Genomic DNA, 15,872 nt, shown 5'->3' with positions numbered 1-15,872 from the left:
CTTTTATATGCACTGGGAAACCAGAAAATTAGTGTAACTTGATTTATTGTGATATTCTCTTTATTGCGGTACTCTGGAACCAAACCTATAATATCTCTGAGGTATGCTTGTGTGTATGTGGTATTTATATTGTATTAAGTATATAAGTAATTTAGAAATGATTTAAAATTATATGGAAAGATGCACATAAGTTGAGCACCCCCATATTTTGGTATGTGTGGAGCTGTCCTAGAACCAACTCATTTTGGATACTGAGGGAAATCATACAACTTGAGTTGTTGTATTCGTTATATCTAAAGGGAGTTAAGGTTTAGAAATTTTCAGCCATTTAGAACACAACTGTGACAGTGACTACCACTTACTGAGTGTCCCTTATAATAATAAAAAAATCCATCATGTATCAAGTGATTGTCATATGCTTAGCACTGGCACCTTCCATTTATCATTTCATTTAATTCATCACAAAATCCCTTTGAGGTAGCTCCTGTCATTATCTCCCATTTTTACAGGCACAGGTACCTAGGCTGAAAAACAAAACCATTCTACCATGAATTAGATTACTAAAATAAAGCATAACGAGCTCTGGAACAAGTTGACATATTTTGACACGTATTTACTTTTTTATTAAGACTTTATTAACTCAAAATAAAAAAGTCGTGATATGAGACTAAATTAAAATTAGATTGGTGTAGGCACTGTATTCCATTTAAATATTTGCTTCATACCCGAGTGTTAGCTCTCACTTCCTCCTGGTCTCTGCTCAGCGTCATGTCAGACCTTGTGCGAGCACTCATTTGAGATGGCGGTCCTCTGCTCACCCCCCCACAGTCCCATTGCAGCCGGTCACGGCGCTTCATTCTCGTTTGTGACACTTCTCACCACCTGCGGAGGAGGCGCTGGCAGCCCACTCCAGTAGTCTTGCCTGGAGAACCCCACGGGGCCTGGCGTGCTGCAGTCCCCGGCGTCACAGGGCTGGACACAACTGAGCGCCTAAACCACTCCCACCGCCTAACACACCTGTCTGCCTCGCCAGGGTGAGGCTCCAAGAGGTCACCGCTGTTCTGCTTACTGCTGCTTTGCACAGAAGCAGGTATTAATAAACATTTGGTGGCGTGAACAAGTGAATGTAATACCTTTGCTGAGTTATCTGTACAACAGAGATGAAAAACCAAAATATTGTCAGTTCTTTTTTTCTGACGAGGTTGAGAATTTTTCTTCTCAGTCCTCTCCCAAAGTATTAGAGTGATGAATTAAAATTCTCTGTGTTCAGGTACATAGCGACTTGTATGTATAGAAGCCAAAATGGAATAACAGTTCTTAAGTCAGTGATGTTCAAATCCTAGCCTCAGTTTAGTCACTTGTTGCAGTTTGGACAAGTTACTTAATACAGCTATTATCATCAAAACTTTTTCTCTTTGATTTAATAAGTTTTTATCTTGTTCCAAGCTCTGTGTGTAAACTTTGTTTTAATACATACACATCTGAATTCATGGTAGATTTTACTTGGCTTTGTCCTCTGGCTTGGGGAGAATCGTGCTCTGTGAGCCCCTGACTCGCTGTAAAGTGGAGGCCTGCTGGTGAGCTGTCGCCTCACCCAGACCAGTCTTGGCTTTGGGAAGTAATTCCCTTTTATCTGGAAGTAAAGTTTATTTACTGGTAACCTTAGTGTGAGCCTTTAAGGCTTATAAAAAATCTAGTATAGATATAGTTTTAAGATAAACCTTTTTATGCTAAAATTCATCATCTTATAAATAATTCTTCATGATAGCTCAGTTCCTTTCCTACTGAGAAATGGAATGTGTGGTATAAGCAATAAATTCTACTTTTCATTAAGTGTTGCTCGTCAAAAAAATTTTCAGGTCACCTTTTATAAGATTTTGGTAAAATTTGGAGAGTGACAGAGATGGAAATATTTTCTAACCTGAAAAACATTCTGTTTCAAGCTGTTCCTCTCTTGCTACTAACGCAAAGTAGAACTACCATTTAATACCAGAAGAGGGGAAAGAGATTTATGAAAGTTAATCAGAGAAAGCTTAGTAGAGTAAGATGCATCTTTTCTAGTTTGTGGAATAAACCAGTTGATCTCTTTGAATTAAGAGCATTGTTTCTTAAGATAACGAAATGTGTGATTTTGAAAACACAGATGAAATTTAAATAAAACTGTTTTGGAGGAAACTTGTGTTACATATGATGTTTAAGCATCCATGTTTTTGTTTTTAATTAGATTATGGCATTAAAACCCTATGACTTGAGGAGGCGATTATATGTAATATTTAGAGGAGAAGAAGGACTTGATTATGGTGGCCTAGCAAGGTAAAATAAAAGATATATCTGCTTTGAAATAAGTGTATCTCCACTGTAGATATATTCTTGAAAAGATACATTTTTTCAATAGCAATCTAGAATTATTTTTAAAAACAAAAATTGAAATATTCATGTAAACCTAGCAGTAACCATTATTATTATTATGTTGCTTATCCTGTACATTTTCTCTGCATATTCAGTTGACCCTTGAAAACATGGGGGTTAGGGGCGCTGAACCGTGTGTTGTCAAAAATCTGCATACTGCTACTTCTGTTTCAAAAACAAAAGAGTATGGAATTAATCAATGCAAGCTACTATACATAAAATAGATAAGCTACAAAGATTTACTATATAGCACAGAATTATATTCAGTATCATGTACAAACCTATAATGGAGTATAATCTGAAAAAATTTAACTGAAACACTTTACTGTATGCCTTAAAACTAACACAGTATTGTAAATCAACTGTACTTCCATTAACACAAAACAAAGGAATTGATAAATGACTTACCAAAGGATAGGAAGCTAAAGCAGTTTGGATAAAATCTGGATTCAAATCCCTAGTTCTTTCAATTCCACACACTGTGATCTCTGATTGACTTTTGCTGTATTTAATTGATTTTAAGATATTTGTAAAATGAAAATACAGGTACTATATTGAAAAAAAATTCATGTGTAAGGGGACTTGGAGAGTTCAAAAGCATGTTGTTCAAGGGTCAACTGTATATAAATTTGAATATATGTGTGATATCATACATATTTGCTGATTTTTTTAAAACAGAATTGTCATACAATTTGCAAAATATAGCAGCTTGATTTTGTTATTTTGTATATCATGGATATCTTTCCATATCACATATAGACCTTATACTCATCGTTGCATAATCTTCCATTGTTTGAACATAGTATAGTTGATGAATCAGCATGAATAAGGTTGTTTCTTATTTTCTGCTATTATAACAATTTGTGTTGGTTTGATGTTTGTGTTTTTAATCCAGTCTGAGTCCTTTTGACTAAATAGTTTTCCATATTTACTAAATATTTTTTTAACAGACACTTATGAAGCAATAAGAACAGCAGATCCTTTTTATTTAATTTTTTTTCCTCAATTGCTTTGCCCAGACCTAATTTGATAGCAGTTCATTTTTTAGTCAAAGCATTTTCATTAAAGAATTAAATTTGCTTTTCTTAGAAACAACTCTCTTTTTGAACTCACAGTTCATGGGTGTTCAGAATTACATAATCGCAATTTTAGTACAGCTGACTTAAAAAGAGGTAGAAAACTAGAACTGGTAGAGTTATCAGAACTGGTTGTGTTAATGTATTTTCTCATCTAAAACATTTAAGTTTTTGCAGAAGAGAAAACTGCCTGTAACTGTGGATATTCATATCACATCTATTGTGATTTGTCTCAATTTCAAAAATGTTCAGACATTAAAAAGGCACATCTTAGAAATGAAATATGGTATTATTTTTACAGTGTCTGACTTTATAATATTCACATTCTTAACCATTTTTTACCTCAACTGTTTGGGTTTTGTTTTATATTTTGATGGTTTTAATGCATATAATGTACATAATTAGTTACTGCACACCATGTTTTTCTTATTCCCAAATTGTTTATTTTGATTCATGTACTGGTTTTGGTTTAATCAGTTCACAAGGGTGATATATCCCTCTAGTTTTACATGTTTGAGAATATGTCTTCTGCTGCTTTTGTATTTAAACAAGAACTTAACTAGATCCAGATTTCTCACACAACACTTGCTTCTCCAGTACTCGGTAGACATTGCTTCACTGTCTTCTAATTGAATGTAAGCTCTATCAAGTAGGAGGCCAGTCCCTTGTAGGAAGCTTTTCTCCTCTGGGTACCCACACAGGTCTTTTCTTTGAAGTTCATTAATTTCATTGTTGATTGTTTTATATCTTTTTTTGGAGCTTATTAAGATCTTCCTTAATTTAAGGGAAATTTTCTTCTATTAGGTCTTTGAATATTTTTTCTGTTCCATTTGTTCCATTTTTCTTCAGGAACATCAGTCATGGGTATGTGGACTCTCCTCTCTCAGTCTTACGTGTCTGTCATCTCTTCTCAGGTCACTTTCATCTTTGTGCTTTTTCATTTTGTTCTGATTTTTCTCAGACCTGTCCTTGCGTCTCTGTTTGCAGTACTGCCCCGTGTTTTGCTGCTTCTAATGTAACTTTTCATCATTGGTGGTTTTACTGTTTTCCTCTCTAGGCTCTGCTAACTCATTCTTTGTCTATTAATTTTTTTTTTCAACCTCTTGTAACTCTTTAATTTATTTGAGAGTATATAGAAGAATATGTTAAAGGGAACTCTTCTACCTCTTGTTACTTAGAATTTTTTCTTCTTTTTTCCTACTATTAGAGTATAGGTTAGATGACACATTGTAGTCATCCTTTTTTTCAATGTACCCAACAGTTTTCTCCGAGCTGTTTGCTGAAAGTCATCTGCAACATCTGGGAGTTTTATTTCTACTTTTTGTGTCTAAACACATTCTCACTGCTGCTGCTGCTGCTAAGTCACTTCAGTCGTGTCCGACTCTGTGTGACCCCATAGACAGCAGCCCATTAGATCTGTTCAGTTCTCTTCCTGGAGACGTGTGTTACTTCAGCCTTATCATAGTGGGAAGTCAGCTTGGTTCAGCTACTGTTTGGGGACTGAATTTTGTTTTATAAATTGGTTTTAACATTTCTCAGTTGATTTAGACTCCCTTCTCTACCCTTCATTAAGTTTCCAAGATTATATTTTTAAAGTTTCAGAAAAGTATTTCTGAACAGGCTGCCAGGCCAGATCTAGCTTGCATAGTGATGACCCCCATTGTGATTTTAAATTTTTTTGTATTATTTGACAACATTAAAGAAATCACTAGATTACTCTTACGAATCAAGATTTCTGGCCTTTCTTTAAAAACAATTGCCGCACCTTCTCACACGGCATCAATGGACTGAATCAGAGTAGCTGGTTTCCCTATCGGGTGTCATACGTTCTGTTTCACTTCCTGCCCACCATAGCCAAGTTGTCTAAGGGCTATAGTTATATTCCTAGAAGTAATTCTTCCTAGACCAGTGGCGACTTTTATCCAGGATACAGTGAGGAATGGGGGTTTGTGACTGAGTAGAAGACTGTGAGCCCATGCAGAGAAGGAAGCCTGTTGTACTCACTAACATCTGTAGGTATTTGAGTTTTGAACCCTGTATTAGAAGAAGTTGCTATGGAAGACAGTCTTTGCATATTGAGTTTATTTTATAATATAAATTATTAATCTTTTACCTAGTCAGGTTTTCTGTGTTGGACTTTTTAAAATGAGACAAATTACGTGGTAATAAGTTAGATAATGCCTATCCCATTTAAAGATTTCACCTTTTAAAATTGTAGTTCCATTTTTAATCCATTGCCCAAAAAAACAGTTAAAACTGTTCCATAGTGGCAGTGCTGTGTTATCTCAGTATCACCAGTTATCTCAGTATCACCAGCAAATATTCACTAAAGCCTATTGCTCAGGGCTTCCCTGGTGGCTCAGTGATAAAGAATCCACCTGCCCATGCAGGGGACATGGTTTCAATCCCTGGTCTGGGAAGGTCCCACGTGCTGCAAGACAGCTAGCCCATGTGCCACAGCTACTGAGCCTGCGCCCTAGAGCCCGGAGCACAGCTCCTGACGCCCGCGTGCCCTGGAGCCCTGCTCTGCAATGAGGGAAGCTGCTCCAGTGAGAAGCCGGGCACCACGATCAGGAGTAGCCCAGTCACCACAGTTGGAGAAGGCCTGCGCGTGGCAATGAAGACCTAGCACAGCCATGAATAAATAAAATAAATCTTCCTTATAAATCTAGTGTATATAGGTTGTTGAGTTAAAGGTACACAAAATAGAGACCTGGCTTTTGTTTTTGAGTTGCTTACAGTCTGGTGGATACAGTGGTCATGTGGGCCAGTCAAGTACAGAAAAATGAATAATATTGTGGGATTGTTACCACAGAGTATTAAGTGACTGAGACACTGAAATACACTGAAAAATGCTTCCAAAAATTGCTGAAGTAGATGTCAGCTGAACTTGAAAGTGAGATCCCCACAGGCTGAGTTGAAGTTCAGGATTCATACACAAAAATATGTCATAGGAAGAAGCACACAATATGTGAGAAACACCTAGTTTATAGTTTGGCAGTGCAGGAACTGGCAGGTAATTTAGAATGGACAACTTAGGAATTGGGCAGTAGAGTTGTTAAAGGCTGTTGAGTAGAGGTGTGATGTTATGTATGAATTTATTTAAGGTCTGTTTTTAAATTTATACATGCTTGCTAAAAATAATACTGACTTATCTTCTTTTAGAGAATGGTTTTTCTTGCTTTCACATGAAGTTTTGAACCCCATGTATTGCTTATTTGAGTATGCTGGCAAGAACAACTACTGTCTACAGATAAATCCAGCATCAACTATTAATCCAGACCATCTTTCATACTTTTGTTTCATTGGTCGCTTTATTGCTATGGTGAGTCTTGACTTTCCATTACCTATTTATTTATTTATTTGAATTTTGCTTATTCCAAAAGTATTTTAGAGAAGATTTTTTTTTAAAGTAATACATATCATCCTTGGTTATATGTATTCACAGATTTGGTTACCAAGGAAGTTTGCCTAGAGAGTATCAAAATAAGTTGCTGTGTGAAATCAAGATTGTGAATATAAGGATTATTGATACAGCCAGTTGATCTTTAGAAGTCCTTTCATTTAAGCCTAATTGTAGTATGACCACTTTTCAATAAGAGGAAAATCCGAGTTGTATAATCATTGAACTTGATTGATATTTTTTGAATTTTCGTAGCTTTGCAGAAGGTCTTGTGGGACTATAAACTTCTTGAGAAGTGTTTGTGTTTATGTATTTATTTGCAATTTATTATCTATCCATTCATTCAGCAAATATACATTGCCTGCTATGGCATCATAGCATGAATGGGATGAAACCATGATAAGACACAGTCCTTGTTCTTAGGGATATAAGTATTGTTAGAGGGAGACAAATAATAAATACATACTGAGGGAAAGGAAGTGTTGCTCTGTTATTTAACATGAGTAGAGGAGGCCTCTCTGATGGGTAACACTTGAACAGAAATAAGAAAGCAAGGGATTGAATCATGCAGATATTTTGGAGAACAACTTTCAAGGCACAGGGAACAACTTGAAAAAAAAAAGATCTTGGGTGGAAGTACGTTTTTGAATGAAAATGTCATAGCTGGCGCATAGAGGGAATGTGGTAGGAGATGAGACATAGGCAGTTTGTGGGATCATTCAGAAATTCAGCTAAGGGCTTTGAGCCGGGAGTGGTGTGGTCTAAGGAACATAATAGGACCCTGGATTTGATTAAGCTCAGTTTTCTGCCTTGTAGAAAGAGACTGTAATTGAGGGCAAAGGAAAGCAAGAGGAAAAGCAGGAAGACCACTCGAAATAGCTCAGCTGAGAGATGGTACTTGAGTGCTCAAGCGCGACCTCGAGAGCTGTAGCTGTGGACGTGGTGAGGGTGCTGTGGGTTCTGGATGTATCTGTACGCAGAGGCAGTCAGGTCTTCTGTCCATTTAGATGCAAGATGTGCGAGTCAGGTGTTGCACCAAACTGTAAGGTCTGTGTGTCCGGTTGCAGCTGCCATTTCCCAGGATGGCAGGGTTGTCGCAAAGAGGAAACTTGGGAAGGGACTCCAGAATTGGGATTTGGTTTAAGATTCCTGCCGATTTTCAAGTGAAGATGTAGAATAGATAGTTGGATACACAAGTCTGGCAATGCGGGCCTGTCTCAGTAAGACGATGTAACCATTTAAAGGATCAGTGTGGACAGGAAAGCTGTTTAAGGACGCTTACAAGTTGGGGAGATAAGAAGGAACCGGCAAAAGAGCCTAGGCAGAGGAGGAGATAGGAGAATCAAATACAAATGGTTTCCAGACCAAGGAAGCAGGAAGTGTGTTTCAAGAAATAAGAAGTGATCAGCTGTGTCGAATGCTGCTGGCTGATCAAGATGAGGTCCAAGAAGTAACTGTTTGAATTGGCCAGGTGAACGATATTCATGTGCAGTGGAGAGGAAAGGTGGATGGGAGGAACCTCAAGAGAGAATGGAAGGAGAAATGGGGACAATAAATATAAACTAACCTCTTAAATAGGAAAAGGAGTACGTCAAGCCTGTATATTGTCACCCGGCTTATTTAACTTATATGCAGAGTACATCATGAGAAACTCTGGGCTGGAAGAAGCACAAGCTGGAATCAAGATTGCCGGGAGAAATATCAATAACCTCAGCTATGCAGATGACCCCACCCTTATGGCAAAAAGTGAAGAAGAACTAAAGAGTCTCTTGATGAAAGTGAAAGAGGAGAGCGAAAAAGTTGGCTTAAAGCTCAACATTCAGAAAACTAAGATCATGGCATTTGGTCCCATCACTTCATGGCAAATAGATGGGGAAACAGTGGTTGACTTTATTTTTCTGGGTTCCCAAATAACTGCGGATGGTGATTGCAGCCATGAAATTAAAAGATGCTTGCTCCTTGGAAGGAAAATTATGACCAACCTAGATAGCATATTAAAAATCAGAGACATTACTTTGCCAACAAAGGTCCATCTAGTCAAGGCTATGGTTTTCCTAGTGGTCATGTATAGATGTGAGAGATGGACTGTGAAGAAAGCTGAGTGCCAAAGAATTGATGCTTTTGAACTGTGGTGTTGGAGAAGACTCTTGAGAGTCCCTTGGACTGCAAGGAGATCCAACCAGTCCATCCTAAAGGGGATCAGTCCTGGGTGTTCATTGGAAGGACTGATGTTGAAGCTGAAACTCCAATACTGTGGCCACCTCATGCGAAGAGCTGACTCGTTGGAAAAGACCCTGATGCTGGGAGGGATTGGGGGCAGGAGGAGAAGGGGACGACAGAGGATGAGATGGCTGGATGGCATCACTGACTCAATAGACATGAGTTTGGGTAAACTCCTGCAGTTGGTGATGGACAGGGAGGCCTGGCGTGCTGCGGTTAATGGGGTCGCAAAGAGTCGGACACGACTGAGGGACTGAACTGATGAATCTCTTTAAAGGGCCTTCCTGGTGGCTCAGCTGGTAAAGAAGCCGCCTGCAAGGTGGGAGACCTGGGTTCGATCCCTGGGTTGGGAAGATCCCCTGGAGGAAGGCAATGGCAACCCACTCCAGGATTCTTGCCTGGGGAATCTTACGGACAGAGGAGCCTGGTGGGCTACAGTCCATGGGGTCACAAAGAGTCAGACACGACTGAGCGACTAAGTGCACACACACAAAGTCTCTTAAAGAAACTTGCTGTGAAGGATTAACAGGAGATCGGGCGGTAACATGAAGTATGTATGGCACCAGGAATGGGAGGGGAATAGAACGTTTATGTGCTGCTGATGATCAGCAAGAGAAGAAGGAATTTGATGAGGTCAGAGAGAGGGGGTATGGGAGCCGTGGCCTTGAATAGGAGAGCAAGGGGGAGGTGTGTCCAGTGCACAGAGAAGTCACGACTTCTCCACAGTAGGAGTATATAGATTCAGATGCTGTTAGGTTTGTGCAAACGTAATTACGGTTTCAGACAGTAAATTTTAATTCATTATAACTAGACTTAAACACATCTTTATTAATCAGAATAGAAACCGTTACAGTCAACACATTTTTGCCAGTGAGAAATAAGTTTGCTTATTCCTGTAGCATAAAAATCCATGCTTTGGAATTCCATGAGCTCTTGGAAAGCATCTTCTGCCTCCTGCTGGTTGTGGAAGCGTTCTCTCTGCAAAAAACTGTAGAGATGCTTGAAGAAGTGGTGGTCGGTTGGTGAGAGGTCAGGTGAATATGGTGGATGAGGCAAAACTCCATGGCCCAGTTTGTTCAACTTTTGAAGCATTGGCTGTGCGACGTGTAGTCAGATGTTATCAGACGTTGTCATGGGCATGTGAGCCCTTTTCTGTTGACCAGTGTTGGCTGCAGGCATTACAGTTTTCAGTGCATCTCATCGATTTGTTGAGCAGACGTCTCAGCTGTAATGGTTTTGCAGGGATTTCGAAAGCCGTAGTACATCGGGCTGGCAGCAGACCACCAAACAGTGACCAGTGCCTCTTTCTGGTGCAAGTTTGGCTGCGGGAAGTGCTTCGGAGCTTCTTTGCAGCCCAGCCACCGAGCCGGTCGTCACCAGTTGTCATATAAAGTCCACTTTTCCTCACACGCCGCCCTCTGGTTGAGAAATGGCTCACTGTTATCGCACAGAGCAAGAGAAGACACTTCAAACTGAAGACTTTTTACATTTTCTGTCAGCTTATGAGACACCCACTTACTGAGCTTTTTCACCTTTCTCATTTGCTTCAAATGCCAAACAACTGTGGAATGATCAGCTTTGAGTTCTTCGGCAGCTTCTCATGTAGTAAGAGGATTGTCTGATGATCTTCTCAGCTGGTCATTGTCAACTTGTGATGGCCAGCCACTACATTTCTCAACTTCAAGGCTGTCGTCTCCTTTGTAAAACTTCTTGAACAACCACTGCACTGTACGTTTGTTAGCAGTTCCTGGGCCAAAGTGCATTGTCGCTGTGAGTTGTCTGCGCTGCTTTACAACCCATTTTGAACTCGAATTAAAAAAAAAAAATCACTCAATTTGCTTTTTGTCTAGCATGATGTCTATAGTCTAAAATAAGTATACAATAAACAGCAAGTAATAGTCATTAGCAAAAAAGAAAACTATAAAGCGAGAAATGTGGATTAAAAGGATGTATAATACAACTACATTTATTTAGAATGTATTCTGACGTCAAATGGCAAATTTCAAAATGTAAAAACCGCAGTTAGTTTTGCACAAACCTAATACTAGTGAGCAGGTGTGGGGGAACCACAGAAGTTCTCTCGTGGTGGCTTCCTTGCTGCTTCCTCGGTGAGATGGAGAGCGTGCTCGTCAGCACAGTGAGAAGACAAGGTTTGAAGGTACACAGGAGAGGTGGCCAGGTGGTTAAGGTGATTGTGCTCTGAAGGTCCAAGGGAGTAATTTTAATGACTGACGATTGAATCTAAACCGAGTAAGGGGAGGACTTCCCTGGTGGTCGAGGAGTTAAGACTCTGAGCTTTCCATTGCAGAGAGTATAGGTGCCATCCCTGATTGGGGAACTAAGATCCCACATGCCACGTGGTGTGGCCAAAATTTTCAAGATAAACTGAGTAAGGGGAGGAATAACTTCATAAGGGGGTTGAGCGACAGGGACAAGCTAACAAGTTCCCTGGATTATTTTAGATCCCAATGGGGTCAAAACTTGCTGGTACTTACTGCTGAAGGTGGTGAGCTGGAATGTCAGGAGCGCTTTGGAATTCAATTTATGAAGGAATTGCAGTCAGTGCTAATAACAGTGTCGAGGGCATGGTGTTGAGAACATTTAACTAAGTTAAAGACTAAGATCACAGAAAGGATTAAAACGTGCCAGCGTAGTAAAAGAATCATCAGCGTAGGTCGTGAAATCTTAAAAATGATGACGGTCGTGTTGAAAAAGCGTGGGATTGGATGAGTAAAAGGGGGAAACCAGAAGGTCTAAGGATGACTGCAGTAAGGAAGTAGGGGGTGGTGAGCCGTGAACGTAGAGGGCTGGCGTGGTCTTGCAGGCCGGAGCAGGGGAGGGAGGTGAGATCAGTGGTGGGAAGCAGCACAACCACTCCCAGACTTGGTGACACAGGGATGGGGCAGGAGAGAGACAGCCAGCTCCCTGAGAGGTCTGAAGGGAAACAGGGTCCTCAGAAAAACGCCAGATTTCTGTTGGAACAAGATGCGAAAGGATCTTCAAAGGATGAATTGAGAATGTGGGGGATTTTGCTAATGATGGACCATGAGCTTGAAGAGGACAAAACATGGATGGTTTTGAAAGTCGGGTCAGATGTGAGTCACGGAATTGGGTTTCAGAGCAGCCAGGCGGATGGTGGTGAGAGTCCAGGTACTGCAGGTCTGGGGCTGTCTGCGTTGGCTGTTGTGAAGGCAGGACAGGGTTAGTCCTGAGGCTCTCTCAGGCAACTGTGGGGTAAGAGAGGAGTTGGGGAGGGGTCTTCCCAGGTGCACAGGGAGCCCTAGAACGCCTTCTTTTCTGTGTCCAGTAGAGTTAATGTAATTCATGAAACATATTTAAAAGAGGGAGTTTGATAAGGCTCCATTGTCATCCTCTTTTAGAGTTATTGACAGAACATCGCATAGCTAAGTGTTTGACCTCAGTTAAAGAGATACTGTTTTCACTCTAAATTTGTTTTTCATACTTAGCATTTTATAGAATATTTTATTTTTCAGTTTTCATGACTTCAGTCTTTTAGTTTTCATGATTTATGCTGATTAATTATTAAGTACTTTTTTGCCTGTAAAGCCTTATGATACCTCTGTTATCATTGTGCCCTGAATAGGAAAATTGCTACTTTGTAAATTAAAAAAAAAATTTTTTTTCTTGGCAGGCTCTTTTTCATGGGAAGTTTATTGATACTGGTTTCTCGTTACCCTTCTACAAGCGTATGCTAAGTAAAAAACTGACTATTAAGGATTTGGAATCGATCGATACTGAATTTTATAATTCCCTTATCTGGATAAGGTTTGAAGATTTATCTTTCAATAAGGTATTTTCTTGAAACCAATTTTACATATTTTGTTAATTAGTGGTTGTATCTCTCTATCACCCAGAGACAACAACATTGAAGAATGTGGCTTAGAAATGTACTTTTCTGTTGACATGGAGATTTTGGGGAAGGTTACGTCACATGACCTGAAATTGGGAGGTTCCAATATCCTAGTGACAGAGGAGAACAAAGATGAATATATTGGGTAAGGTGATTGTCCCTACTTTCTACAACTGCCAGAGCATCTTAGAACTGTCTCTCTATACCCTTGTCTTTATGCCTTGTTTACTCCTCTGGAGACATGTTCCACATTCATTCCCTCTTTCAGTGATCCTTTTTAATTATTTTTTCTCTACTCAATCTTCCTCTTAATTTATAAACATGTTGCAAAACACCCAAAAATTCAAATATAATTTTAAAAAATCCCACTTCCCTTGCCTCTGACATACATTTATTTAAGTTCTTCCCAACATTCTTGAAAAAAAATGTATATGATGACCTCCACTTTCCCACTGCCATTTGCTGTATTACATCCTACCTTGTCTGAATCAAAAATCAGAGAACATTGGTGCTAAAGAAGGGCTTTTCAAAGCCCATGCACTTCTTCATTTCTAGATGAGGAGATGGAGGCACTCTGTAGATAGTAGCAAAACCACTTCTGGAGCCGCACCTGACTAGCACTGTAATACTCATTCCTATTCCATTTCACTTCCCCCTTTTGACTTATTCTTTTAATAGTGCTCACCACAACTTCTGATTTGAAACTGTGCTCACTTAAATTCTGTGGTCCATACAGCTTACTGATTTTCTTCACTTTCTCTTTTAATGATGGTTAAGAAGTACTCTGTGTTTTAAAGCCTTTTACCTTACATAGAAAATACCATCTTTTTAAATACCATCTTTATTTTCAGTTTAATGACTGAGTGGCGTTTTTCTCGAGGAGTACAAGAACAGACCAAAGCTTTCCTTGATGGCTTTAATGAGGTTGTTCCCCTTCAGTGGCTGCAGTACTTTGATGAAAAAGAATTGGAGGTTAGGATCTTTTATTTTGCTATTATAGGGAAAGTTAATGGGAGGAGGGTCTGTTGTTATGCTTCTATGATAGAATGTCCGCAAGCTCTAAAAACATATGGCACCATCTTCAGTCCGCTCTGATTCATCAAAATGTTTAGGGGGTATAAAATTCCAGCACTGAGTAAGGGTCTTCAGTTCTCCCAAATGTGATGCTGTCATAGTGCAAAACCATCAACCAGTGCCAACTCTTAGGGCTCCTCAAGAGTGCAAACTTATTAATAATTGGGGGAACTCAAGTAGGGGAAACCATACAGTATTTGTCTTATTGTGACTGCCTTATTTCAGTTACCATAATGTCTCATGGTTCATCCATATTGTATCATGTGAAAAAATTTTTGCTTTTTCATACTGAATATATACAATATACAGGTATACATATACAACATATATGTATATATTTTCAGTATTTACTATATATATGTAAGTAACATATATATCCTGGAAGAGGAAATGGCAACCCACTCCAGTATACTTGGCTGGAGAATCCCATGGACAGAGGAGCCTGATGGGCTGCAGACCTTCGGATCGCAGAGGCAGACACAACTGAGTGACTGAACAACAACAACATATATATAGTAAACAGTAAGAAAAGACAAGACATGCGACCCTGAAAAATGAACTCCCCAGTCAGTAGGTGCCCAGTATGCTACTGGAGAAGAGTGGAGAAATAGCTCCAGAAGGAATGAAGAGGCTGAACCACAGCAGAAGCAACGTCCAGTTGTGGATGTGTCTGGTGGTGAAAGTAAAGTCTGATGCTGTAAAGAGCAATATTGCATAGGAACCTGGAATGTTAGGTCCATGAATCAAGGTAAATCGGAAGTGATCAAACAGGAGATGGCAAGAGTGAACATTAACATTTAAGGAATCGGTGAACTAAAATGGACCAGATTGGGCAAATTTAATTCAGATGACCATTATATCTACTACTGTGGGCAAGAATCCCTTAGAAGAAATAGAGTAGCCATCATAGTCAACAAAAGAGTCCAAAATGCAGGACTTGGGTGCAATCTCAAAAACAAGACTGGTCTCTGTTTGTTTCCAAGGCAAACGATTCAGTATCACAGTAATTCAAGTCTATGCCCCAACCACTAATGCCGAAGAAGCTGAAGTTGACAGGTTCTGTGAAGACCTATAAGATCTTCTAGGACTAACACTGAAAAAAAGATGTCCTTTTCATTATAGGGGACTGGAATGCAAAAGTAGGAAGTCAAGAGATACCTGGAGGAACAGGCAGATTTGACTTTGGAGTACAAAATGAAGCAGGGCAAAACCTAAGAGACTTTTGCCAAGAGAATGCACTGGTCATAGCCAGCAGCCTATTTCCAACAACACAAGAGAAGACTCTACACGTGGACATCACCAGATGGTCAGTACTGGAATCCAATTGATTATATTCTTTGCAGCTGAAGATGGAGAAGCTCTATACATTTAGCAAAAACAAGACCAGGAGCTGACTCTGTGGCTCTTAGATCATAAACTTCTTATTGCAAAATTCAGACTTCAATTGAAGAAATTAGGGAAAACCACTAGACCATTCAGGTATGACCTAAATCAATTCCCTTACAATTATACAGTGGAAGTGACATATAGACTCAAGGGATTAGACCTGATAGGCAGAGTGCCTGAAGAACTATGGGCAGAAGTTCATAACATTGTACGGGAGGCAGTGATCAAAACTGTCCCTAAGAAAAAGAAATGCAAAAAGGCAAAATGATTGTCTCAGGAGGCCTTACAAATAGTTGAGAAAAGAAGAGAAGTGAAAGGCAAAGAAGGAAAGGAAAGATATACGCATCTGAATGCAGACTTCCAAAGAATAGCAAGGGGAGATAAGAAAGCCTTCCTAAGTGAACAATGTAAAGAAACAGAGGAAAACAATAGA

At 39.5% G+C, this 15,872-nt stretch overlaps 1 protein-coding gene across 7 annotated transcripts in view; it reads left to right on the top strand.

Moving 5' to 3' along the window:
- WWP1 (WW domain containing E3 ubiquitin protein ligase 1) overlaps positions 1 to 15,872 on the top strand; it is a 138,054-nt gene that overhangs the window by 100,658 nt on the left and 21,524 nt on the right. For all 7 annotated transcript variants that reach the window (XM_043483769.1, XM_043483767.1, XM_043483770.1 and 4 more), the window contains 5 exons: positions 2,225 to 2,313; positions 6,651 to 6,810; positions 12,761 to 12,894; positions 12,984 to 13,124; positions 13,831 to 13,951. In XM_043483769.1, coding sequence (XP_043339704.1) covers positions 2,225 to 2,313; positions 6,651 to 6,810; positions 12,761 to 12,894; positions 12,984 to 13,124; positions 13,831 to 13,951 — 645 coding nt within the window. The remainder of the gene's footprint in view (positions 1 to 2,224; positions 2,314 to 6,650; positions 6,811 to 12,760; positions 12,895 to 12,983; positions 13,125 to 13,830; positions 13,952 to 15,872) is intronic.

Source organism: Cervus canadensis, chromosome 12, assembly GCF_019320065.1.
Source record: "Cervus canadensis isolate Bull #8, Minnesota chromosome 12, ASM1932006v1, whole genome shotgun sequence".
Taxonomy (NCBI): domain Eukaryota; kingdom Metazoa; phylum Chordata; class Mammalia; order Artiodactyla; family Cervidae; genus Cervus; species Cervus canadensis.
The sequence above is the reverse complement of the archived record's forward strand: the minus strand, read 5'-3'. Positions and strand labels throughout refer to the sequence as shown.